Source organism: Chrysochloris asiatica, unplaced genomic scaffold (genome assembly GCF_000296735.1).
Source record: "Chrysochloris asiatica unplaced genomic scaffold, ChrAsi1.0 scaffold00003, whole genome shotgun sequence".
In the NCBI taxonomy this organism is placed as follows: Eukaryota; Metazoa; Chordata; class Mammalia; order Afrosoricida; family Chrysochloridae; genus Chrysochloris; species Chrysochloris asiatica.
Window position 1 is genome coordinate 29,520,527 of NW_006408521.1, and position 24,287 is coordinate 29,544,813.

Here is a 24,287-nt window from a genome sequence, read left to right on the forward strand (position 1 = left end):
CCGCTTCTTACCGTGGGCCCAGGACTGACCAAGCCTACCCTAGTTCTTTTGTTTTCCAGGCAGCCCCTCCCCACACCCTATCCTGGTCTCCACATAAAGCCAAGACTCACATGGCCCACTGCAACTTCTCATTCTTGATGGAACTGTATAAGGCCTGGGGAGGAAGGAAAACATCAGGGAGGCTAGGTCAGTCCTGGGGAGGTGGAAGTGCACCATGAGCTCAGAGGGCTTCCTCCCAACTGGGGAGGGGACAAAACTAAGAGAGGCAGCAGGCTGTAGTGATCAAGAACGGAGACTCCAACACAGACTCAACTCCACTCTACCTACTTGGCTGTGGATGACTATCCGCTAGTATAACAGCTCAAGCACTTAGCACAGGGCATTCTGACACATGGCTGATGCACAGTAATGGCAGCTGTTATTATCTTCATCCTTGTTAAGTTGGCCAGCCTGGTTGGCTTGGGACAGAGAAGCAAAGCCCTGGGGGTGTAAGCCCTTAGCAGCCTGAGCAGTTCTCCCTTCAACCATGTGCTTGGTCCTTTTTTTTCACAGAATCAACTACACATAGCATATGGGTAAACTGAGGTCCCAGAAAGGGACTCACCCTACCAACTCCTGCCTTCATTAAGAGAGGATCCCCCACTCCCATTCCTAGGATCAACTGGCCCCTTCACCAACACAGATTGCCTTCCTAAATCCGGTCCCCATGCCAGGGTACTCCAGCAGCTCCCTGCCCACTTACACTCTTCACATAACAGTCTAAGGCTGCAGTTTCAGCTCCCAAACTCCCTCTGTGTGCCTGAACCAGTCACTTGGTTTGGGAATATTTGGGGACCTTGGAGGGGGTCACAGATGTACTTAGGGCTCCATGAATGATGTAGGGAAGCCCTCTTTTGGGAAGTGGCCTGGTACATGCATCAATGCCAGTGCTTCCAACAGTGGGGGGCGCTTCCGCCAGTCTATGTGAGTGGGTGTGTCCCCAGCATGTGCGTGTTAGGCTGAATGTGTGGCGTATATGCTGTCTGCGTGATCAGGATGCAGCGTGATGTCGGCGCCTTCCCTGTAAAGGGACACAAGCCCCCTGCACCCTCCAGCACACCAGACTCTGCCTGTCCCACTTCCCAGGCCATGACCAGCTAGTCATCCCACCCGTGCACAGCCTGCCAAGGTGGGTGCAGCTCACAACACAACCAGGCGCCTGCACACAATCCTCCCAGCACACACCCAGCGTAGCTCATACCCCAAGTCCTCACTCCCCTACTCTCTGGTTAGCAGACTGAACTGGCCAAGACCCAACTTGCAACCCTTGTCTCCAGGCTTCCAGACCACCCTTGGCCCCGCTCCAGACCCTCTTTGGCCCACAGCCACCTTGGTGTCCTGAACCCCATCAGTGCGTTTCATGTCTTGCTACCATTAACAAGACCCTCTTCCTCACCAAAGACCCTTTAGTTTTTGAGGCCCACCTTGATCCGAGGGCAATAGCCCCTCAGTATGTTGCCCCTCACCCCAATCCATGCCAGCTCCTACTGCCCATGAGTTCTGTTCTTGCTGGGGACCCTTCTGGCCCTTGGCTTCATCGATACGCCCTCAGCCTAAGATACCCTCAGTGCCTCCCTCAGACCGCCCCATCAGACCTCCCTGCATCCACCTGCGTGGGTCGCGGCGCTAACGCCCTCACCGCCTTTTTCTTCTTGCGACTCTGCAGGCGGCTGACCACCAAGTCGGTGTAGAGCACTGGCTTGAGGCTGCGAGAGCGCTGCGGCCAGCCGTAACACAGGGTCTCGGCGCCACGGTGGGTGCGTCCGTAGCGCACTGAACACAGCGAGCGCGAGCGCAGCCGCCCAGCGCTGCTGTGGATGCTGTTGACACCGATCATGCTGGCCCGGCCGGCATGCCGCGGCCCCCAGCCATGCCCCCGTCCGCCCTCGGCCCGCAAGGCCCGGACGGCCCAAGGCCCGCTCCCCCGACAGCCGGCGCAAGCGCGCGGCCGAGCCCGGCCCGGCTCCCACCGACGCACGGAGCGCGCCGCGGCCGGCGCGCTGTCTGCTCTGCAGCTCCGGAGAGAGCGGGAGGGGGCGCCGAAGGGGAGGGGAGGCGAGGCTGGGGGCGGGGACGTAGCAAAATGGAGGCGCCTACCGAGAGGGGCCCTCAGTGCGCCACCACTAGGGACATGCTAGAGGAGGCCCGGATAGTGGCTGATCTGGAATGTTGGGAGTCCGTAGGCCTGGGGTTGTGCGGATGGGCTAGCCCACTAGAATCCCGGAGCTTCCTCTGCGGAAAGGGTGGTACAGAGGGTGAGGCCAGATGTGCCCTCTCTTTTGCACCCAGCTGGGAGGGGCCTCAAAGTAGGAGACAAGCGGGGAGGGCGGACGTGGAGTAGAGGGCAGGCTGAAAGCAGCGGTGGAATTGCCCAGGTCTTAACTCCCCGACCCGCAGGTACTCCCAAACTCCTGTATATATACCCCAAGTCATGTACAGACACCCAGTTCACAGACATTTTCCCCAACCTACCAACACAGACACAATTTCAGATGTACACCTCAACGTGTCTACTGGTATTCACCAACATACACCTCCAACTCACGGATGTCAATCAGATAGCTAATACGCAGGAATACAACACTTCAACATACACCCAACCTGCACCCCAATTTAAGACACACATTCTAAATCTTAAATCCTAAAGAACAAACATACCCGAAGACAGACACATCCCCTGATTCATAGACACCGAAACTCATACACACACAACTCAAGGATACACCCCCAACTCTCAGTAGACACCCCCCCCACTCATATACATTTCCAAACGCACAATCCCCAAACATCCTCCTCAGTTCAATGGCACACCCAAGGATACTCCTCTGTGTCATATTATCTATAGTGGCTCAGAGACCCCTTGATCCAACCCCGGGAGTTTCTTTAAGGGAGCCCAGACCTCCCTGGATAAAACACCACGGGATGAGAAGGGAGTGACCGTACTGGCCGCCCACGGAGTATCTGGCCCACTAATGCTGACACCTGGAAAGCCAGCAGCGTATCTACAACCAGTTCAGCGTTAACTCACTGCAGAGACCTTGGAAAAGCCTTTGTCTCTCTCCAACCCCGCTGCCCTCACCCTCCCACCCCCACCTCTAGTGCTGCGGTGCTGGCTGTATGGGGTGGGGGGTGGACTATGTCCTTGTGTATCCCACCCTCATCCAATGCAGGAACCTTTCCCACCCTCAATGAGCTCTGAATGAAATGAGTTGCTGAGAGCAAACGCAGGGTCCAGAGCTGCCGGGTCACGTGTTTCCCAGAGCTGTCTCCCTTCCCCCGCTGCGCACTGCCCTAACTGCACAAGTGTGCGCATGTCCCTGTCAAGCATACGTGTGGAAGCTGGGGGTGGGGGAGAGGCGGTCCCCAGGCTGAGTCACATGAACCTAAGCTACTAAGGCAGAAACTGGGGGCCCACTGGCTCCTCCCCCCTCCCCGACTGGCACCTCTACATTCTCCACTTGCCAGCATCTCCTTTTCCCTTTCTCTGCCCCCCACCTTGAGCAGCTCCCTGGGGAAGTCGCCACCATCGTTGAGGCCTTCCAGATTCCCAATGAAGTCCGCACAGGTCATGCGTTTCCCGATGTTCTAAGGGATGGTGTAGAGGCTGTCAACTTGGGGATGTCCTAGACTTTCCAGGCCACTTCCCACCCTCCAGCTCACTCCCCACTCACATGGCCGTGGAGATCGGTGTTAAGAAGCATGAGGGCACAGGTCAACGTGTGAGCACCGTCTGCAGGAGAGTTGAGGTTCAGCTTGGGCCACTTCCCAGGGACTCCTTCCACACTGCCACCCTCCCCAGGTCCTTTCAAGTAAAGATCCCTTTCTGCAGCATATCCTTCAACAAATACTTTTCCCTACATCCCTGAGGTGTGAAAGCTCACTGCTGCCCTCCACATTCCATGGCTTCCTGTCTGCACGAAACACACCCCACAAGCAAGTCTGTCCCACTCAGACTTGCAGACCTGTGCAGCCAAACAGAATCCCCAATGAAGCCAAGCACTGTCTGGCACAAGCATGTGTACATCTGCATGGAGACTCACCTGCTTCTGTACCATGCACAACCGACTCTGGCAACATGCCACACACATGCAGCCAGAATTGCACACATGTGTAAAGAGGAGTGGTCTGCTCACAAGCATGCAAGCACTGCCTCGTTCACAAATGCACTCATGCTTCTATGCATACAAGTAGTGTGGCGCCCATGCCATCTGCCTCAGAGGCCAGCTAGGACAGCAGTGGTCATGCCCCCTCACCCTCTGAGGACAAGGCGCTGGGATTGCACTGGAAATATCGCTGGGAGAAGTGAGCCAGCACACGCTCCCGTTCCTGGGTTTCACCCATTAAAGCCAGCTCCTTCAGAAACACCCTGGAGAGGAGAAAAGGAGAGAATATCACCCCCACCCCAGACCTCCTTTCCCAGACAGCCAGACCCTTGACACCGACCAATCAGCTTGGGAAGGGTGTACTAGAGTGGGTTGGGAAAGGCACAGAGGGCTAGAGAGGGCATGGCTGAGGCCCTACACACCAGGCCTGGAGAGTGGGTGCTACCTCCAAAGGGCTTATCACCCACCTGAGGGCTTGGTCCAGAGTCATGCCTGTGAAGACAAAGAACTTGAGGTACTCGCCAGCCACCAGTTTGCTGAAATCATTGCTGTGGGTAGGTCAGAGAGACAGGTGTGGTTATAAGGGAGAGTGTCAAGAAGTCAGGTAGGGATTACCTAGAGACCTAGGGTGTTGGAAGGAGGAAATACAGACTTGCTACCTGCAGAATGTATCCCCTGCCCCCCTCCTCAGCCTCAGCCCAAGAGCTTTACTTCTTGCCCAGGTGCCGGGCCACATCGGCCTTCCTGAAGCCGTCAAGTCGGTACAGCCTCTTGGCTAATCGCTGTGCAGCCTCCAGGTCTGCTTTCTGCCCATTGGACAAGGTGTCTGTACTTCCCAATGCCAGCCGCTCCGTGCTGTCCAGCTCTGAGTCCGAGTCAGACACCAGCTGGCTCAGGGGTGGTTCACTGTGGGGGAGGACACCAACTCAGGAAGGACACAGGGCCCTAACAGGCTACCCAGACCCTCTGTCTGCTTCCAGACCCAGAAAATGGGGAATTTGAACAAAAGGCAGAAAGAAGGCATTATTCTTTTCTCCCAGGAAGAGATTTTACAAGTTCTCTCCATTGGCCTACTTGAACCACAAGGTTAGAAGTGCAAACCCACCAGCTGCTCCTTGGAAACCCTATACAGGGTCACTCTGAGTCAGAACTGACTTGACGGCACTAACACCAACAACTCCATTGGCCTATCCATCCTTACCACCTATCTGTGAAAGTCCTACCTCAAATCTAACCCACATCATCTTGCTGCTGTGGGAGTTCTGGCTGCATCCCCAAAGTTCCCAGGGGTATACGATTGCTAGTGGACAGATTTCCCATTCCCACACTGGCCCTACTCAGAATACAGTCCATATCTCTGAAAATATGGGCAGAGGTGGGATGGATAAACTGTCAGGAAGAAACAGTGAAGAGTCAGACAAAGATATGAGAGCAGGAGGGACACCCCTAGGCCTGCTCCTTTGTCTGTATTCTGCTCTCCTTTTAGAGAGAGGAGCCTCCTCCTCCATCTTTTCCTTCCACCCACCAAGGAGCAGGCTCTGAAGTGGGAGAGATTGAGGGTCAGGGTGCGCCCCCTCACCCTGGTTCTCCTCCTCCCCTTCCCTTACCACCCCAGCTGCTCCACTAGCAAAGCCACCTGTCACCCCAGAGACAGAGGCCGGAAACTCCTGGTTGCTAGGCAACCCTGTCTCCCTGGCCACCCCCTCCTGTTGCCATGGCTTCCATGACTGAGAGGGTAATTGGCAGAGGAGGGGGGAGCATAAAGGTTAGACTGGTGAAAGGACTTCCTGGAGAAGGGTGGGGGACTCTTGATTATGGAAGGGGGATGATATGGAAAGAAGGGAGGGGACAGGCTGGTGACACACTCCATCTTTGGGAGAAACCTCCCTACTGGGTAGGAGTAAGGTCACAAAAAATTCTCAGCAGGATAGAGGCTCTGCCTGGGGAGGAAAGGGCCCACCTGGGTAGAAAGGAGGTACTTTCTGGGGACTCTTCAATCACAAATCATGTCTTCTTTGGTCAGAAACCAAAGGGGTTCCTGTTACTACTCCCCCTCAAAGTCATTGAAAGTACATAGTCTTTCCAAATAGGAAAACAGGCATCTGTATTCTCTAACCACCCCCATTCAAGGGTCAGAGATATAGGCCACATCCCTGTACTCATGCTGTCCCTTGGGGTCCTAGAGGCCTTGAGTCTGAGGGGCCAAGTGAATCACTCACCTTCCCAGGGGTGCTGCCCCCAGCCCAAAGCTGTCCTCTGAACGGCAGGGACTACAGGGCTCCCTCCCTGGGGTCACCTTGGCTCCGGTCTCTGCCTCCTCCCCTCTCTGTGTCCAAGGCCCATCAGCTGCAGAGCTGGTACCGGAATCTGGCTCAAGAGGGGCAAGTGGGGCAGGAGCAGGTGGGTCAGGCCGAGGGGCAGGGAGCTGGGGAGGCAGCTCAAAGGTGAAGAAGGGGCTTTGGGTTGGGCCAGGTGAGGCCAGGGCTTCCAGTGAGGCGAGGCTGGTGTAGGAGGTACCCTTGGCCCGGTGTGATTCCAGGATGGCTTCGAACACACAACTGAAAGAGTCAGGCCCATCAGCGGAGGGGCTGGTCCCAGGTAGGAAGGGCACTGGAGATTTGAGTGGCCCAGGATGAGGCATTTGGACCCCTGGCCTGCAGGGGTAGGGAGAATGTGTGAGTAGGGGCACCACTCGTGCTTAGAGAGCAAATCTTGGACTGAATTTGATTGAGTTTTCACAATAATTCCATCCCCATTTCAAAGGCAGGGAGAGTGAGGTCCAAAGAAAGGAGAGGCCTTTTATCTCAGGCTGGAGAACCAAGATTCATACCTCTGACCCTGCCTGACCCTGGTGCTGAAGTGCCCCTACTTCCGGTGCCCCTTGTCCTTACTACAGGTTCCACAGGCTATTTGGTATCCCTGGACACCCCAGGCCTGCTGCCCAGCACCCAATCCTCTGCCTCCCTTCCTCCCTCCTTCTCTCCTTTCTTACTAATCTCCCTTTCTCCTCCTCCTCTCTGATCTGCTCCCCTCCTGCCATCCCATTTCTATTTCTGGCAACATCTTAGGAGAAGAAGATGAGTCTCTAAGTTGCAGTGGGGTGTGAGACAGGAGACAAAAGCCCCCCACATACCCCACTCTCCCGCCAAGACCCAAGATCAGGACTGATGCTCCCAAACCCCAGGCTTAGATCAGGCCTCCAGCCTCAAGCCCTACCCCTTGTCCTGTTAGAGAAACTCTCACTGCCCTGCCTTCTGACTGCCCCCACCCCGCCTGGGTTCTTGCCTCTCACAACCCCTGTGTTCTGCCAGTTCTAAACCTCTGTTCTGAATCTTCTGTTACCCACACCGCCCTGTCAGGAACCCCACCTTGGTCCTCAACCTCCCGGTTCCACCCTTGTTTCCATCCCAACTCTGCTTCTGGGTCGGTGAGAAGGAACAATCTACTTTTTCCTTGCCTCCCCCACTCACCGGGCCCCTTCTGAGGCTTCAAACACCTCATCTTCCACATCCTCTTCCCTGCCTGCATCCTCCTCACTGCCACTGCTGGGACAAGGGCCAGGGCATGGGCCAGGATGTGAGGCAGGACGGTGGGCAGTGCCAGGCAGGCCTTCTGAGCTGGGCTGACTCTCAATAGCTGAATCAGCTTCTTCCCGCTCAGCCAGCACCTCATCGATGTCCGTCTCGCGGTAGCACCTCAGAGGCACCGTGTCCAGGTCCGTCTCGGAGTACTTGGCTGCTCGCCCCACAGCCACCCCAGAGCCCTGCCATAAGCCTGCCCTGGGTGGAGATGGAGGGGCCTGCTCTGGGGGCTTAGCACCTGTGGGACACATAGACATCCAGGTCAGAAGATCATCCAGGGCAGAGCCCTAGCCTGCTGCTGTTCTGGATGATCTCCTGACCTGGAGCTCAGACTGGCAGCAAGTTCTTCCATTCCTCTTACTATGAACTCAGCTTGTTCCCAGTGCTAATGACCTTCACTTATAACAGTCTTGTGGGGTCTGTGAGAGAGCTGCTTCTTTTCTCCTCCAGTAATGACCCTTGATATCCTCCCAACCCCTCCTCTTATTACAGAGCTCTAGTAGCATAGTGGTTACGAGTCGGGCTGTGAACCTCAAGGTCAGCAGTTTGAAACTACCAGCTGTTCCATGAAAGAAAGATGAGGCTTTCTGCTCCCATAAAGATTTATTGCCTTGGAAACCCTGTACAGGGTCACTATGAGCCAGAACCGACTCCACGGCACTTAACAACCACCACCTTCCACTAGCCAGCTTCTTCCAGGTGCCTAACCCAGCCCTTAACCCTGAGCTGCCCCCTTCATAACACAGGTGGGAAGGATTAGGACTGGAGAGACTTTTGCCAATTCAACCAGGAAAGGGTTGGGGGAGGTTTCAAGGAAGGCTCCCTTCCAAGGCCCAGCTGCTCTGGGGAACGCCCTGTCCTCATTCCTCTTGCCTCAGTCCTAGGTCTTACCTGAGCTGTGGGGGTCCAAGGAGCCATAGAAGAATTCCCATTTGGCTCGAGCGATTCTCTGGGCATGAGAGGAGACCTCCCGGGGGGATGACCAGGTGTCTCCCTGAGCCAAGGTGAAAGAGACAGACACAGGCACCCAGAGATAAAGTCAGACATAGATACAGGAACATGGGTCAGAAGCACAGAAAGAAACACATGGGCAGAGATGGAGGTGCAGAGACACAGACACAAACAGAGGGCAAGAAAAATATTTAAGACAGTCTGAAGGATTCAGGGTAAACTGCAGATAGGCCCAAGTCTACCAGATAGCCAAGTTTTGCCCTTTCATTGAGGTTCTGAGGCCCCAGGGAGTCCAAGGGGGTCACATACCTGATTCAGGAATCCTGTGTGGGCAGGTCCTTGGAATAGTGTGGCCAGGTGCTCAGGGGGACCCCCCAGCCCATTGGGGAGAGAGGAGTAAAGGCCATCTGCCCCAACCTGGGGTGGGGTGGGGGGCCCGATTAAGGGGCCTCGGCTGCCAGGCAGGGCAGAGTCTCCTCCAGCTGGAAGTGGGTCTGATGCAGATGCCTCCAGCCGCAACTTCCGGTTGGAGCCAGGTCTAAGGGCTGGGGTGGGTCTTGGAGGAGAGACCTCACCCAGGTCCCAGCTCCGACTCAAGCCTCCAGGAGCAGGTAACCCATTCAGTGGCCTCACGCTGGCCTTCTCCACAAGTCGGAAGATGACCACAGAGCTTTGGGCCCCATGTGGGAGCTGCCCGGTGGGTGAAGAGGGTGCCCAAGGTGAGGGAGCAGCACGGGGTGAGGGAGGTCCACGCAGGGGCGTACAAGGTGCCGTCACACGGCCCAGTTCCCGGCCCCGGGGACCTGGACCTGCCACACGACGTAGCAGGGAGCCTGTGCTGCCATACATGCTGGCTGGGGGACTCTGGGGCACAGGGCCCTCGGGTAGCCAGCGGCGTGGGCATCGTGGAGGGGAGATGGCACAGTCGCCTTCCGAGCAGAAGCGCATGGCACCCTGGGCCATGCTGGGGCCGGGGGTCAGGCTGGGGGAGCAGGGATGGCAAGGCCAGGCGGGAATTGAAGGGGCAGCATGCTCTTCAGACAGGCCTACAAGAGAGGAAGGGGAGCAAGGGGTGAACTGCAGGAGAGCTGGATGGGGAAGAGAGCAAGGGCAAGGGGACTCTGAGCACCAGGGGCCTAGCCCACCCTGGGAATATGATCCCACCCTGAAGGTGATCTGGTCCCCTGCTTGGGTTCCTTTAATGAAAGCCTGAGGAGAAATGAACTGCCATCCGGTGTACCCTTGGACCCTCTCCTGCCCAGAGACCGTGAGCTCACCCTGAGAGGACAGAGGAAGCTATTTCAGAAGATGGGTGAGCCCAGAGTCTCTGTAGCACTTAGAAGTGGCTTCTGGTGGGGAGAAACTGGCACCCCACCCTCTGGAACAGGGGTGCCAGCCAGCCATCACCATTGTAGAGCCCTAGGTCCCCCACAGTCCCTCTTCTGGAGGCCCCTCACTCAGGGAGGGGGAACTCAGGCCCCTTGAAAGGAAAGGAGGAAAAGTTGAAGAGGTTATATAGGGACAACGAGGGGCTGAGAGGCACAGGGTGGAGAGGAGGAGAAGGGCCTAAATAGAAGACCCAACCCCCAATACATACAAACTGAGTGAGAAAGGGACATTCTTGTTTTCTATAAAGGTACAGATGCATACACATATACCCACATATAGAAGCATACATAAGGATGTGGGTATATGTGTATGCATCTGTACCTTTATAGAAAACACAATTAAACACATTCTCAGACAATACCCTCCAGCACACACACAGCTCAAAGACACACCCTCACACACTCACAGGCATAACAAATATGTGTGTAATGGAAAGGCACATGCTTGTTTTACACACACTGCCATACAAACACACTATCATACAGACAAGAACACACAAAGAGATGCCCAAATATATGCACGGGCCCTGACTCTCTATGCACACACAGGTGTACCAGACATGGAGACCTGCCGGTGCACAATCACACACAGATGCATATGCACACTTAGACACTTATCAGTGATACACACACCTCCTCCCACCACTTCGCTACCCCAGGTGTCACAGGTCCTAGAGTGATAGGGATTGCTGCGCCAGACCCTTCTTCCACTCCCCAACCCCAAGGTGCATGACAGATCGTTCTCATCCTGTCCAGCCCTGGAGGGAGCCCAGTGGGGTAATGGGGCTTCTAGAGGCAATGCAGGGTAGGAGAAGAGGTCAAGAGCAGCCACCCTACCAGGCTCCAGTAACTCGAACCCTCCCCCACCCCCCCAGCGCATTCCCTGTGCCGCCCCTACTCAGAGCCACCTCAGTACTCACCGCTACTCGCCAAGAGCTGGGGCCGAGGAGAGGCAAGGGAGAGAGGTTGGGCCCAGCTCAGCGGTGAAGGCAGCGCGGCTCCCGCTAGCTCCGGGCCCGCCCGCCTCTCAGTCCCTCCCCCTCCCCCCTACGCCGCTCCAGCGACGCTAATCCGCACACCACCACCACCAACCCCCTTTCCCCGGGGCCCTGAGCCCTGGGGCCTACCCCTGCTCGTCGCCGGGTCCCCACTGCGCTCTCCCGCCAACCTGAGATCCGCCCCTGACAAGTGGAAGGGTGTTTGGAACCCTAGGTACTGTTTCCCAGACCCTCACATGCCCCACCCCACTCGCGTCCAGGTCTCTTTCGCCCACTGCCCTCTGAGCCACACGCAGGGTACAGCTGCACATGCATGTCCCGCTCCAGACCCCACGCGTGTCCCTAGGCAGGTGCCACATGACCTGTTACATGGCACACGCGCTCCCGCCCCCACGAGCACGCGGCCACGCCAAACACACGGTATGGGTGTAGACAGACCCGCCCCTAGAATCAGGAGATCATCAATTTAATGGAGGGAAGAACTAGGCAACCCCAAACGCCTCAACCCCTCCGGATGAGACTCGATCCTGACCAACTACCCAGGATGCAGCAGGAAGGATGTTAGTCAGACTTCAGAAAGAACTTCCTTGATTCCTGAGTTAGGAGTTAGGGCTCCTGAGGGTGAGAGGTTAGGCGAGAAGACCCCGTGACCAGAAGAAGTGCGGGACAGGCAACCTTTTTCCGCATGTGCCCTTGGCGAGGATAGAAGGGGGCACCGCTATTTTAAGAAAGCGCCATTCAAGTTACTATGGTGACCACTTTCATTGGGACGGCCAGGTGGTGATCTCGGAAGAAACTAGGGGTCCGTCCGGGTGGTCGGGGGTACAGGGACGTATGAGGCGGGGGCGCGCGGAGCTCACCGCGGCGCGGGTTCTGCGTGGTGCTGAAGGGGACAGCGGCAGATTTGTCGCACTGCGCAGGCGCGAAAGCGCAAACAAAGCGAGGAGGGGGAGAAGGCGCGCGGCCCGAAGTGGAGCGCGCTCTCGTAGCCCTATCCTAGCGGAGGTTAGTCCTCTCAGCTGCCCCCTCCCCAAACAGGATGAAGAAGAGGAAGCAGGTTCCTCTTACAGCCTGACCTCTTCTAGTCCTTCCCCCCGCAGCGGGCCTATCCCTTCTCGGCGCATGGGGGTGGGGGTGGGATGGAGCGTGGAAGGGGTTCTGGGAAAATAAGGATGCTTGGGTTCTCCGTCCCTCTCCAGGACCTTGATTTCTTTTCTTTTCTTTTTTTTTTTAATGAAGTGACAGCATAGTCCTGCCCACCTTGCAGAGGTGCCCCAAGCCCTGATGAGATAACGGACGGAAAGCTTGTTTGTTATGAAGAAGCAGGTGTAAAGGTTGCACCATGGGAAAGTGCGCAACCCTGCTGTAGGCAGCGACTGCTATTGAGGCCTTCAGGGCTCTTCACCCCACCTACCTCCTAAGGATAACAGGAAAAAGAACTGCGCCAGAATTCTCCTGCGCGGACCCGGGAATTAGGACCTGGTGGAAGGGTGCCCCAGAGACTGAGCACAGAACTCTGGAGCGTAACTGTTCCAGACCTGGCCCAGCCCTAGGCCCCATAATTAAACCCCCAGGCAGTATCCCTAGCAGACTGAGCCGAGTACTTATTCTTTTCAGGTCTCTGGGGGGAAGGAAAGGGATCCTCCTGGAGAAACAGTCCTGCTCACCATCCCTTTTGTCTCTTCCTCGGGTATAAACGCGGTCCATACTGTCTCAGACGGAGTAAATGAGACTGGATAGCACTGTACATCACAATCAACCAGAAATAGGAAGTCTGGGCAAGTTTGTTTGGTGAAAGAAGACAAATTATTGCTTGCCCACTCACTCATTCAACAGTTACTTGTAGGGTATCTACTACGTGTCAAGCAGTAACAACCTGGGCAGTTTTTTATAGTTTTTCAAAATCACCAGGGGGCGGGAGAGGTAGAACTGAAACCTTTGAGTCTTGTCTCCGCCCTCTTCTGCGTTCGGCCTTGCTTGCTCCTCCCATTACCACTTCACTTCGAGGTGGCCACTGGCCCAAAAGGAAGATAGAAGACAGTCTCTGCTGGCCTCTTCGTTCTCTAACTCTGGCCTCATGCCCTGTAACTAAGAAGGCAAAGTCTAGTGTTAGACCACCGGTCTGTTCCGGTTTGAGAGTCCATCCGGAAGGTTTTCAGATAGGATCCTCAGTGAAACGGTATTCGATTGAGTCTGTCTGTCTTTACAGCCCAAATAGGCGGGTTCTCGCTGGTTGCTCTAGGCGGATGCAAGGATACCTTACTGCGCATGCGTATTAGATACTCTATGGAGCCACGGATGGAGACGTCCGGAGGGGAGCAAGAACCCGGAGCCGTCAGGTACCGAGGACTGGAGGGTCCGAGGTGGAGGAGAGGACTTGGGAGGGGAGCTAAGTCCGATTGGGTCTGGGGACCACTCCTAGGAGCTGCTGAGTTGGGGCATAGTTAGAACGGCCGAGAACTCGCAGGTAGCAGAGCGGCCTTAGGACGCTGCCGCCAGCGCTCCTTTATCCGTAGGCTCCTGGACCTGCCCTGGGAAGACGTGCTGCTCCCACACGTCCTGAGTCGGGTCCCGTTGCGACAGCTGCTCCGGCTGCAGCGCGTCAGCCGTGCCTTCCGAGCGCTAGTGCAGCTGCACCTGGAGGGGCTGCGCCGCTTTGATGCCACTCAGGTGAGTCCCAGGCCTGAGCCTCAACCCCAGTTCCTGAAGGGCTGCCCGGGAAGCGACTAGAGAAGTGGAGAGAGTACTCAAATGCAGGTGCAGGTAGGGACTCAGAGGGTGAGTGGGGCCTCTCCTTGGGGGGCAAGTAGCCAGTCCTGAACATGAACAGCTTCCATGGAAGAATTCCTAAGGGGCCGACAGGCACCGCCCATCCCACCCACTCACCTCCGCCCACAGGTGGGTCCCCAGATCCCGAGGGATGCATTGACCCGGCTTCTGCGGGACTCCGAGGGACTGCAGGAACTGGTGCTGTCGCCTTGTCACGAATGGCTGTCAGATGAGGACCTGGTGCCGGTGCTGGCACGGAATTTGCAGCTGCGGAGTGTGGCGCTGGCTGGCTGCGGGCAACTGAGCCGCCGCGCATTAGGGGCATTGGCAGAGGGCTGCCCCCGCCTGCAGCGCCTGTCGCTCGCGCACTGTGACTGGGTGGACGGGTTGGCGCTGCGCGGCCTAGCGGATCGTTGCCCGGCCCTGGAGGAGCTAGACCTAACTGCCTGTCGTCAACTAAAGGACGAGGCCATCGTGTACCTGACCCAGAAACGCGGCGCAGGCCTTCGAAGCCTCTCACTGGCTGTCAACGCTAATGTGGGCGACACTGCTGTTCAGGAGTTGGCTCGGAACTGCCCCAAACTAGAGCACCTCGACCTCACCGGCTGCCTCCGTGTCGGAAGCGACAGTGTCAGGTGCCTGGGCCTGTGGGTTCGTAGGGTGGTAGAAGGGCAGGGGTGAGCTGTAGTTACCAACACAGGCAGAATCAGGGGCTTCTGGGGCTTCCTGCTATCACAGCAACCCCATTCTAAAAAAAAAAAAAAAAAACCCAAAATTTCTAGGATTGTCTGAGCCAAAACGCCCACACAGTTTAAAAACCTTTTGAACCAATATTTACACATTGGGAAATTTCCCACACAAAGTCTAACTTTTTTTAATTCAAGGGGGAAGTCTTGCAATCCTGGGTGAGGCTATGGAGCAGGTTTCCCCTTTAAGAGACCGGGAAGTCTTTGTGCTTTATTGGTGGCATTCAATCTAGAGCCCCCTCCCTTACGTATGGAGGGAAAAAGTATGGCCTGAGTTAAGGAGATCCCTGAAGCCAGGGGTAGGTACAGTGGATCGGGCCGCGCCCCCTCCTCCACTGTGGGGGTGGCGGCTCTGTGCTCCTAGCCTCACCCCGTTGTTCTCCTAGGACACTGGCTGAGTATTGCCCATCGCTTCGATCACTTCGGGTGCGGCACTGCCACCATGTGGCTGAGCCCAGCCTGAGCCGCTTGCGCAAGCGTGGTGTGGACATCGACGTGGAGCCGCCGCGGCACCAGGCCCTGGTGCTGCTGCAGGACATGGCAGGCCTGGTACCTTTTGTCAACCTGCAGGTCTGAACCACTTGCAGGTCAGGGCACAGCTGGACTGTGTGTGGTGGGGGCCTGACTGTGAGCTGTAGGGAGACTGGACTATGGGGGCCTCTGGTCAGAGGTCAGTGCCCTACCCCACTCTGGAGCTTCAAATAAAGAGCTTTTTACTCCCTTCCGAGGCCTGTTGTGGCGCTGTGGGTTAATGTGCTGGACTGCAAAGTCTGTTTGATCCCCAAGGTCGGCAGTTCAAGCTCACCAGCTGCTCCTTGGAAACCCTATACTATGGGTCAGAACGGACTCGACAGCACTTAACAACCTCCTCTTTGCCTGCTCTATGGAAGACAGAGGATGTGAGATTGTTGAGAGAAGGGCAGACATAGTACCCTAGCCCTTCGGCAGAAATGACCAGAATGCACTCACACTTTCCTTAGGCTACCTTTACTGTGGCCATGGGCAGCTCCCAGAGGAGATTACCACTGTGGGGCAAGGGAGTAAATGAGGGTCAGAAGTTAAAGAGGCCCCTGTTTGGGGGAGAGGACTCAGGCAGAGTCTGGCATTTGTCTCAGTGAAATCGGTACTTTCTGGCCGGCTTGAGGTTGATGTACGTGGCCTTCATCTCCTCAGTCTCAGGGTTTCGCACATCTTTGAATCGCTCCCCTTTGGTACTCACTACCTGGTTGTCAATGTAGCGAATCAGCTTCTTGGGGGCCTGTCAGGAAGTCAGGCTGTCAGGCAGTGAGTGGCAGGAGACAGTCCCCCACATCGACTCCACACTCTTAGCAGCACCCCCACCCACCCCCCCCAGACTCCTAGCAGCCCCAGCCCTCTCACCTCCTTGGGAGCCATGGGCCGGTGAATCTTCTCATCGTCTGCACTGTCCACCATCATGTACCTGCCAAAACTTGGCTGGGTAAAGCTCTTGCCACCCTGGGAAGACCCTCTGAAGCCCAACCCAGCCCAGCCCAGTCTTACTTCTGCAGGATGAAGGACTTCAGCTCATCCTTCTGGGGGTCTCTGAGGCGCCTGGGCAGGTCCTGTGGAGAAGAGAGGCCTGGTCTAGGCTCTGGGACACAAGCAGCAGGGAAGCAATGGGAATAGGCTCCAGGGGGTGGTGGGGTACACACCAAGTAGGAATGCAGCTGAGGCTATATGAGGGGGAAGGGGAGAGCCAAGTCGGAGTCATGGCATTGGTGTGTGGGCGGTGTTTGGGGGGTACCTGATTAGGGCCATCCTTTCTCTCTACCAACATCTGCACAGCCTCTTCCAAGTCCCCCCGAGCTTTGGCCAGCGCCCATTGGGCCTGCCCCACTGAACAGCTGGGGAACACCTCCAGGAGTACATCCACCCCTGGCAACAGCTCCTCCTCAGCGCCTGCTGCCTGTGGGCAGAAATGTTAAGAAGAGGCAGGACTTCCTCCTTTCTCACCTCCTAGCTTCCTCAAGCACTCTTCTACCACACCCAAGTACCTTGTCTTGGGTGTCCCCAGCAGCAGTGGGAGAAGACCTGATCTCTTCTTTGAGCTTTTCAGTCTGCTGGACGGAATCTGGGGGAAAAGGCACCTGACCCTGGAACTCTGAGCGCTGTGGTTGCAGGTTCTCTTAAAGGGGCAAAGAAAGCAGCAGGTTTACCAGGGTTTTGGGATGATAGTGGTTATAATCACCCCAGAGCCCTCTACTCACCTTTGTTCCTAGCATCACTCAGCTGCCCTGAGAGCTTCTGCATCATGTCCCCTATTGTGCTCCTAAGAAGATAAAAAGGGTGGTAAAGGGACGGTTCCACTCATTCCCCACAGTTAGCAAGTCCCCTCCTCCTTCTGACCCCAGTCAGGCCCTACCTGGGGATGTGTGCGAAACCAGGCACGTAGGCCTCCATCATTTCAGTGAAGGCTTCCATGTCAAAGTTCTCCTCTGAGGGCCCTGAGGGGCCCAGATCTTCTAGGACCCCAAGAACGTAAGAGAAGATGACATCATCCAAACCACTGCAGAGAGGAGACAGTACAAGCCTTGGGTAGGACACTAGATCTCTCTAGAACTGTTATCGAGCCTGAGACTCTAGCCCTCACCTTCCTGGGGCCCATGAGCCAGACATCAACCTCAATCCTTAAAGCCAGAGGGTCTCCCACTCTCCTCCCTCAGAGCTTTGTTTTCTCCTCTGTCCAATAAGAGTCACAGGGATAGATGAGGGGCAAGCCCACCCCACCTCAGGCAGATGACTGAGTGCTCCACCTGTCTTTCCAGTGCCCAGGGTTTACAGTACTGTCCCACAGCTTCGATGCTAGTCCTAGCATGGTCCCCTTCTAGGGGAGCTGCCACTACCTGAGGTCGGCCTCAGGGAGATGCATCTGGACGAAGGCAAGGAGGGCTGCACTGACGATCTTCTCCAGCTCCATGCTCTCACTTCTGAAAGGACACAAGACTGAGGTTTGCTAGGCCCTCTTCTGTCTCCACCTCCCCACTGGACCTGGGGGTGGCCAGCTCCTCCCTCCTCAATTGTTGATGTTGCCTTTAGCTCCCAGCTCCCCAGCATTTCCCTGCACCCCAAGCAGGACCACAGCCCCCTCCCTACCCATCTCTCCACCCGCTCCAGCCTCAGACAGGGCAGGGCACTGTTTCCAAGTGGAGATGCCTTCCTACCCCTACCACCGGCAGCTAGTCCAGACCCTCTGGCAAGAAGCCAAGGTCTTGGGGTCACATGTTTCATAGCTGAGGAATCACATCATTGAAGGGGGCATTTAGCCCCCAGTCTGATCACAAGGGGTTCCATTGTCCAGTTCCCCAAGGAGCAAACCTTAGGAAGAAGCACTGCTCTTTCTCCAACCAGAAGAGGCCACCCACCCTGTGCACAAAGGGGCTTTTCTGGTTTCTCTTTGAGGAAGAGAAAATCATCTTTCATAGATTCTCTCCTCCTCTCCAATCTCTGCCTTATCAACAGCATGGGGCCATCTACAAAGGACGCTAATATCCTCCTTCCCAAAGCCTAGAAACAGGGTCTGCCCCTGACCTACCTCAACACTTTACCACTCCCTCCTTACTTTACTTCTGCCCCACCTCAGACTTGCTGTTTCTTCCTGCCTATATTCCCAGATAGCCATCTGGCCCATTCTGTCCCTTCCTCTAGGGCTTTGCTCAAATGTTACCTCTTTAGAGATCTTCCCCAAGTCACCTACCAAAAAGAGGCATTACTCATCCTCCCTAACTCCTTACTCTGATCATTTTCTATACAGGACTTGTTAAGCGCTGTCCAGTCAGTTCCAACTCATAGTGCACTCCTGTATAGGGTTTCTGAGGAGCAGTTGGAGAGTTGGAGCTGCCAACCTTGCAGTTCAAACCGACCTTATGGATCAGTGCTTATCCCACAGCACCACAACAGAACTCCAATAAAGGACTTACTAGAGTTAATGTTACTCTGTATATCTACTTGCCTATCAGAGTCCTGGAATGGCGCTGTAGGATAAGCACTGGACCACAAGATTGGTTTGAATGGAAAGGTCAACAGTTCAGTCTCACCAAGCACTCATCAGAAACCTTATACAGTTTTGCTGGGAGTCAGAACTGACTTGAGGGTACTTAACATGTGCCTGTCTTCCCCAACTAGGAGAGACAGACATTGTCATATTCATTAGTGTATCCCTGTTGTTATTAAGTGCCATTGAGTTCGTTCTGACTCAGCAATCCTGTATAGGGTTTCAGAAGCTTTTAAAATCTTCTCAGGAGTCCTCATTTTTCTCCAGCAAATTGCCTGATGGGCTCAAACTGCGGACCTTGTGGCTCACAGTCCAGTGCTTATCTTATGGAGCCACCATGTTCCCCGTATAACCCTAACATTTAGGAAAGAAAAGTGACTGAACTTTGTATGTGTTCAGTAAATGCTTGCTGACTTTTTACTTTCTCACCTCTATGCTTTTGACTCCCCAAGCCAGTATATAGTAGTCAGGAATATACCGGTGGTAGGTAGTGAGTGGTTTCAGATCCATAGGTCCAAATGCATGCTAATTACTACTCAGAAAGGCCAGTCAAATTATATCTACCCCACCAGGAGTTCAAGGCCCTATGGGCCCAAGCGTTGCAGACCGTCCAAACCATAGGCTCTGAGGATCAGACTTTAGCCACCTAGCAGACATAGCAAACTGTCCCTCATCTGATTATTCAGTTATGCTTGTTAGTAATCGCATACATGAGCCCTGGATATCCACAGATAAATGTAAAAACCTTCCCTAAAAGCCAAGACTGTAAATTCCAAAAAGGCAAAGTTCCACCCCCCCCAAAAAAAAGCTAAGGAGGATAGAGAGAAACACTGTTAACTGATGATGTATGGAGGGGATTATAATCAATGTAATGAAACAAGTCATATGAATGGTTGAATGTGAAACTGATGATGTGCCCTGTAAACTTTCACTCAATTCACAATAAAAACCTTAAAATATATATATATATATATATATATATATATATACCCCAAACTCATGATATTGTCTCCAATCTGTGCTCATCTACAAAATACGCATCTTTTACTGTTTCACTGACTGACAAAATCATTCATTCACTTATCTGCCAAACCTGAAGTTTAGGGTTTACCCTTGATTTCTTTCTCGCCCCCACCTGCTACATCTAATCAATCACAAGTCCTGATGATTCTCTCCCTTTACTTTTTGGTTGTTGTTTAACTTTTTGTGAATTGAGTGAAGGTTTACAGAATAGATCATCAGTCTCACATTCAACAAATACATACAATTCGGTCATTACAATGATTGCAATCCCTTCTATGTACCATCAGTTAACAGTTGTTGTTGTTGCTAAGTGCCGTCGAGTCAGTTCCGACCCATAGCGACCCTGTATAAGGTTTCCAAGGAGCAGCTGGTAAGCTTGAACTGCCAACCTTGAAGTTCAAACGGCTTTGCAGTCTGGCGCATTAACCCACAGAACCACACCAGGACTCCTTCAGTTAACAGTTGTTGTTATGTGCCGTGGAGTCGGTTCTGACTCATAGCAACCCTGCACAGGGTTTCCGAGGCTGTAAATCTTTACAGGAGCAGAAAGCCTTATCTTTCTCCTGCAGAACAGCTGGCACTTTCTAACTGCGGACCTTGCGGTTCACAGCCTAATTCGTAACTATTACGGCTACCAGTACTTACCTCTATCTGTTTAACTCTTGCACTCCTCCCAGTGTCTTACACTACCTTCATCTTTCCTGTGCCAAACTCCCTCTTCTATATTGCCTTCCCCTTCATCCAAGTTAACATGGGTTTACCCTCTTCCTGGTGTGGCACTGTGGGTTAATGTGCTGGACTGCAAGGTTCGTTTAAATCGCAAGGTCATAAACCCTATACAGGATTGCTAGGAGTTAGAAGCAACTCAACAGCACTTAACAACAGTAACAACCTTCTTCCTGGTATGGCACTGTAGGATCAGCACTGCACTACTAACCACAAGGTTGGTGGTTCAAACCCACCAGCCACTCCTTAGAAACCCTATACAGGGTTGCTATGGGTCAGAACCGACTCCACAACATATCACCACCATGAGTCAGAATAGACTCGACAGCACTTAACAATTTACCAATAGCTCATGAAGGAGCTCTGGTAGTGTAGTGGTTACGAATTGGGCTGCTAACCTCATGGTCAGCAGTTTAAAACTACCAGTATTCCTCAGGAGAAAGATAAGACTTTCTGCTCCCAGAAAGATTTATAGCTTCAGAAAGCCTATGCAAGGTCTCTATGAGTCAGACTCTATGGCACACCACCACTACTATCAATTGTTAATGATCTTGACCATTTCTTCAAGTTTGTTAGCTACCTGAATGTCATCTTTAGTGAAATATCTGTTCAAGTCCTCTGGCCAGTTTAAAATTGGATTGTCTTCTTATTGAGTGTTGATGTATTCTATACATTTTGGACAGTAGTCCTTTGTCTGGTATGTCATTGCCAAAATTTATTTACCAGTCTATGAGTTCTCTTTTGACTCTTAGTGAAATCTTTTAATGCACTTAAGTGTCTAATTTTTAGAAGGTCCCAGTCATCTGTTTTATCTTCTGCTATGTTTGATAGGGTATTTATGCCATGTACCAGAGCCCCTAAGTTTGTTCCTATTTTTTCCATTGATAATCTTTGTAGTTTTAGGTTTCACATTTTGGTCTTTAATTAATGTTGAGTTCAAATTTTTGTATATGGTGTGAGGTATGGGTCTTTTTTCATTCTTCTGTAAATGGATGTCCAAATTTGCTAGCACCATTTGTTGAAGATACTATCCTTTCCCCATTTAATACATTTGGGTTCTTTGTCAAAGATCAGCTGACTATATATGGATGGACTTACTTCTGGACTCAGTTCTGTTTCACTGATCCATGTGACTTTCACTGTACCAGTACCAGGCTGTTTTGACTACTGTGGCTGTGGGGTAAGTTTAGGGATTGGGAAGTGAGAGGCCCCTTACTTTGTTCTTCATTTTTAGTAGTGCTTTGCTTATTCCTTTCCACAGAAAGTTAGTATTAGTTTTTCTCTTTAAAGAAAGAATGCTAGAATTTGGATTGGAATTGCATTATACCTATAGATTCTGTGGATAGTGTTCACATTTTCACAATATAAACTCTTCCTATCCACAAATATAGTATATTGCTTCCATTTTTGTAGGTCTCCTTGGTTTCTTGTAGTAATGTTTTGTAGTTTCCTTCATATAGGTCTTGTTTCTCTGGTTAGATTTATTCCTAAATATTCCATCTTTTGGGTGTCTCCTGTAAATGGTATTGTTTTCCTTTTCAGAGCTCTCAGTGAAAAAACAACAAATTTTTGGATGTTGCTTTTTGCACCTTGCCACTTTGCATAATCTTTCATTCAGTTTCAGTATTTTCTTGTTGAATTTGTGGATTTTCTATTTATAGGATATCATCTGCAAATAGAATTTTACTTCTTTGTCACTTTGGATCCCTTTATTTTCCCTTTCTTAGCTCTAAGACTTCCAGCACAATATTGAATAGGTTCAATATTTTTTTGGTTCCTGTTCACAAGAATGCTTTCCAATTTCTCTCCACTGAGAGTGATGTTGGCTGTTGGTTTTACATGTTCTTGTTGTTAGGTGCTGTTGGTCAGTACTGATTCATAGCGACCTTATAAGCAACAGAATGGAACACTGCCAGGTCCTGCTCCATACCTAAAATCATTGTTAAGCTTGAGCCCACTGCTGCTGCCACTGTGCCAATTCATCTCGTTGGGAGTCTTCCTCTTTTTGGCTGACACTCCACTTTACCAAGCATGATGTCCTTCTCCAGAGACCAGTACTTCCTGATTGTCACTGTTGAGTGCTATCGAGTTGGTTGGTCCAAAATATGAGAGATGAAGTCTGGCCATCCTGGCTTCTAAGGAGCATTCTGACTATACTTCTTCCAACACAGATGTTTGTTGTTCTGGCAGTCCATGGTACTTTTAATATTCTTCTCCAACAGCATAACTCAAATGCATCAATTCTTCTACAGTCTTCTAAATTCATTTTCCAATTTCCATATGCATACGATGCTATTGAAAATACCATGGCTTGGGTCAGGCACACCTTAGTCCTTAAATTATATATATGCCCTTAATTATGTTGAGGAATTTTCCTTCTATAACTATTTTGTTGAGTGTTTTTGTCAGAAATGGGTGTTAGATTTTGTTGAATGCTTTTTCTGCACCAACTGATATGATCATATATATTTTTCCTTTGTTTTACTTATGTGATGGATTTAATATTGAACCACTCCTGTATAATACCTGGTATGAATCCCACTTGGTCATGTGATTTTTTTGTGTGTGTTGTGATATATTGTTGGATTCTATTGGCTAGGATTTTGTTGAGAATTTTTGCATATGTGTTCATGAGGGATATTGGTCTCTAATTTTCTTTTTTAGTAATGTCTTTGCCTGGTCTTAGTATCCAGATTATGCTTCTTTCATAAAAGGTAGTTTTCCTTCCTTTTCTATATTCTGTAATAGTTTGAGTAGAATTGGTGTCAGCTCCTCTGGTAGTGTACTGGTTATGAGTCGGGCTGCTAACCTCAAGATCAGAAGTTCAAGACTACCAGCCGTTTTGTGGGAGAAAGATAGGCTTCCTGATCCTGTAAAGATTTACAGCATTGGAAACCGTATGCAGGGTCACTATGAGTCAGAACTGATTGCACGGCACACCACCACCACCTCTCTGAATGTTTGGTAGAATTACCCAGAAAGCCATCTGGGCCCAGAGTTTATCTTATAGTTGGCAGTCTTTTAATTACTTGATCAATTTCTTCTTTTGTTATAATCTGCTGGTTTTCTACTTCAGTCTGTGTTAGTTTAGATAGGTGATGTGTTTCTAGAAATTTGCATATTTCTTTTAGATTTTCAAATTTGTTGGAGTACAATTCATAGTACTCTGTTATCATCCTTTTTATTTCCACTGGTTCTGTTGTGGTGTCACCCATATCATTTTTTATTCATGTTATTTGCATCTTTTTTCTTATCTTTGTTAGATTTACCACTGGTTTATTGAATTTATTGATCCTTTCAAAGAACAAACTTCTTGTATTGCTGATACTGTTTTCATATTTCTGCTCTTTTATTATTACTTTCATTCTGTTGGCTATAGGCCTACTTTGCTGTTCTTTTTCTAATTGTTGAAGATGTTGGGCTAAGGTGTTAAATTTAGTTTTTTCTACTTTTTGGATGTGTGCATTTATTGCTATAAATTGCCCAGTGAACATTGCTTTTGCTGTGTCCCAAAGGTTGTTAGTTTGTTGTGTTTTTTTCTTCTTGTTCTATTTTAGGAATTGTTTTTCCTCATTTTTTATTTCTTCTTTTACCCAGTATCTTTTTAGTAGGGTGTTATTGAATTTCCATGTATGTGATTTTTCTCTCTTTAACCTTCCTAGAGTTAATTTCTAATATGATAGCATTGTGGTCTGACAAGATGCTTTGAAGTATTTTGATGTTTTGAAATTTATTGAGGTTCGTGTTGTGGCCTAACATCTATGGTCTATCTGGAGAATGTTCCATGTGCACTGGGAAAAAAATTGTACTGTGCTGTTGTTGGGTTGAGTGCTCTGTATATGTCTATGAGGTCAAGTTGGTTGACTGTGTTGCTTAGTTTTTTTAATTGAGTTTCATTCTAGTTGTTGTGTTCATCATCAAAAGTGCTACACTAAAATCTCCTACTCTTGT

At 51.8% G+C, this 24,287-nt stretch overlaps 3 protein-coding genes across 3 annotated transcripts in view; 1 reads left to right on the forward strand and 2 right to left on the reverse strand.

Moving 5' to 3' along the window:
- The window catches only part of PSD (pleckstrin and Sec7 domain containing), a 15,326-nt gene extending 3,895 nt beyond the window's left edge, over positions 1 to 11,431 (reverse strand). Inside the window, exons 1-11 of the mRNA XM_006831290.1 lie at positions 10,983 to 11,431; positions 8,984 to 9,720; positions 8,615 to 8,717; positions 7,613 to 7,961; positions 6,362 to 6,796; positions 4,854 to 5,048; positions 4,610 to 4,690; positions 4,293 to 4,405; positions 3,711 to 3,769; positions 3,535 to 3,624; positions 111 to 154 (exon numbers count right to left, since the gene is read on the reverse strand). Coding sequence (XP_006831353.1) covers positions 111 to 154; positions 3,535 to 3,624; positions 3,711 to 3,769; positions 4,293 to 4,405; positions 4,610 to 4,690; positions 4,854 to 5,048; positions 6,362 to 6,796; positions 7,613 to 7,961; positions 8,615 to 8,717; positions 8,984 to 9,637 — 2,123 coding nt within the window. The 5' untranslated portion in view covers positions 9,638 to 9,720; positions 10,983 to 11,431. The remainder of the gene's footprint in view (positions 1 to 110; positions 155 to 3,534; positions 3,625 to 3,710; positions 3,770 to 4,292; positions 4,406 to 4,609; positions 4,691 to 4,853; positions 5,049 to 6,361; positions 6,797 to 7,612; positions 7,962 to 8,614; positions 8,718 to 8,983; positions 9,721 to 10,982) is intronic.
- Positions 11,432 to 13,306: 1,875 nt separating this feature from the next.
- Positions 13,307 to 15,296, forward strand: FBXL15 (F-box and leucine-rich repeat protein 15). The gene is made up of 4 exons (XM_006831291.1): positions 13,307 to 13,399; positions 13,577 to 13,730; positions 13,959 to 14,464; positions 14,962 to 15,296. Exons 1-4 carry the CDS (start codon positions 13,329 to 13,331, stop codon positions 15,149 to 15,151), a joined length of 921 nt encoding a protein of 306 aa, XP_006831354.1. The 5' UTR covers positions 13,307 to 13,328; the 3' UTR covers positions 15,152 to 15,296.
- A 390-nt stretch (positions 15,297 to 15,686) lies between these two features.
- Positions 15,687 to 17,513, reverse strand: CUEDC2 (CUE domain containing 2). Its single transcript, XM_006831292.1, has 8 exons — positions 17,440 to 17,513; positions 16,959 to 17,102; positions 16,804 to 16,865; positions 16,591 to 16,721; positions 16,341 to 16,502; positions 16,097 to 16,158; positions 15,956 to 16,016; positions 15,687 to 15,833 (listed from the first exon to the last, which is right to left on the reverse strand). The coding sequence occupies exons 1-8, from the start codon at positions 17,511 to 17,513 to the stop codon at positions 15,687 to 15,689; spliced, it is 843 nt and encodes a 280-aa protein (XP_006831355.1).
- Between the last annotated feature and the right edge of the window lie 6,774 nt (positions 17,514 to 24,287).

Bases quoted from the DNA above. Each gene is read 5' to 3' on its own strand.
- CUEDC2 (XM_006831292.1), bottom strand. From the start codon at position 17,513: ATGGAGCTGGAGAAGATCGTCAGTGCAGCCCTCCTTGCCTTCGTCCAG. The intron at 16,866-16,958 runs GTAGGGCCTGAC...TTATCTTCTTAG, and splicing joins GGTTTCGCACACATCCCCAG to GAGCACAATAGGGGACATGA. The intron at 16,503-16,590 runs GTACTTGGGTGT...TTCTGCCCACAG, and splicing joins CTGGGGACACCCAAGACAAG to GCAGCAGGCGCTGAGGAGGA.
- FBXL15 (XM_006831291.1), top strand. From the start codon at position 13,329: ATGCGTATTAGATACTCTATGGAGCCACGGATGGAGACGTCCGGAGGG. The intron at 13,731-13,958 runs GTGAGTCCCAGG...CTCCGCCCACAG, and splicing joins GCCGCTTTGATGCCACTCAG to GTGGGTCCCCAGATCCCGAG. The intron at 14,465-14,961 runs GTGCCTGGGCCT...TTGTTCTCCTAG, and splicing joins GTCGGAAGCGACAGTGTCAG to GACACTGGCTGAGTATTGCC.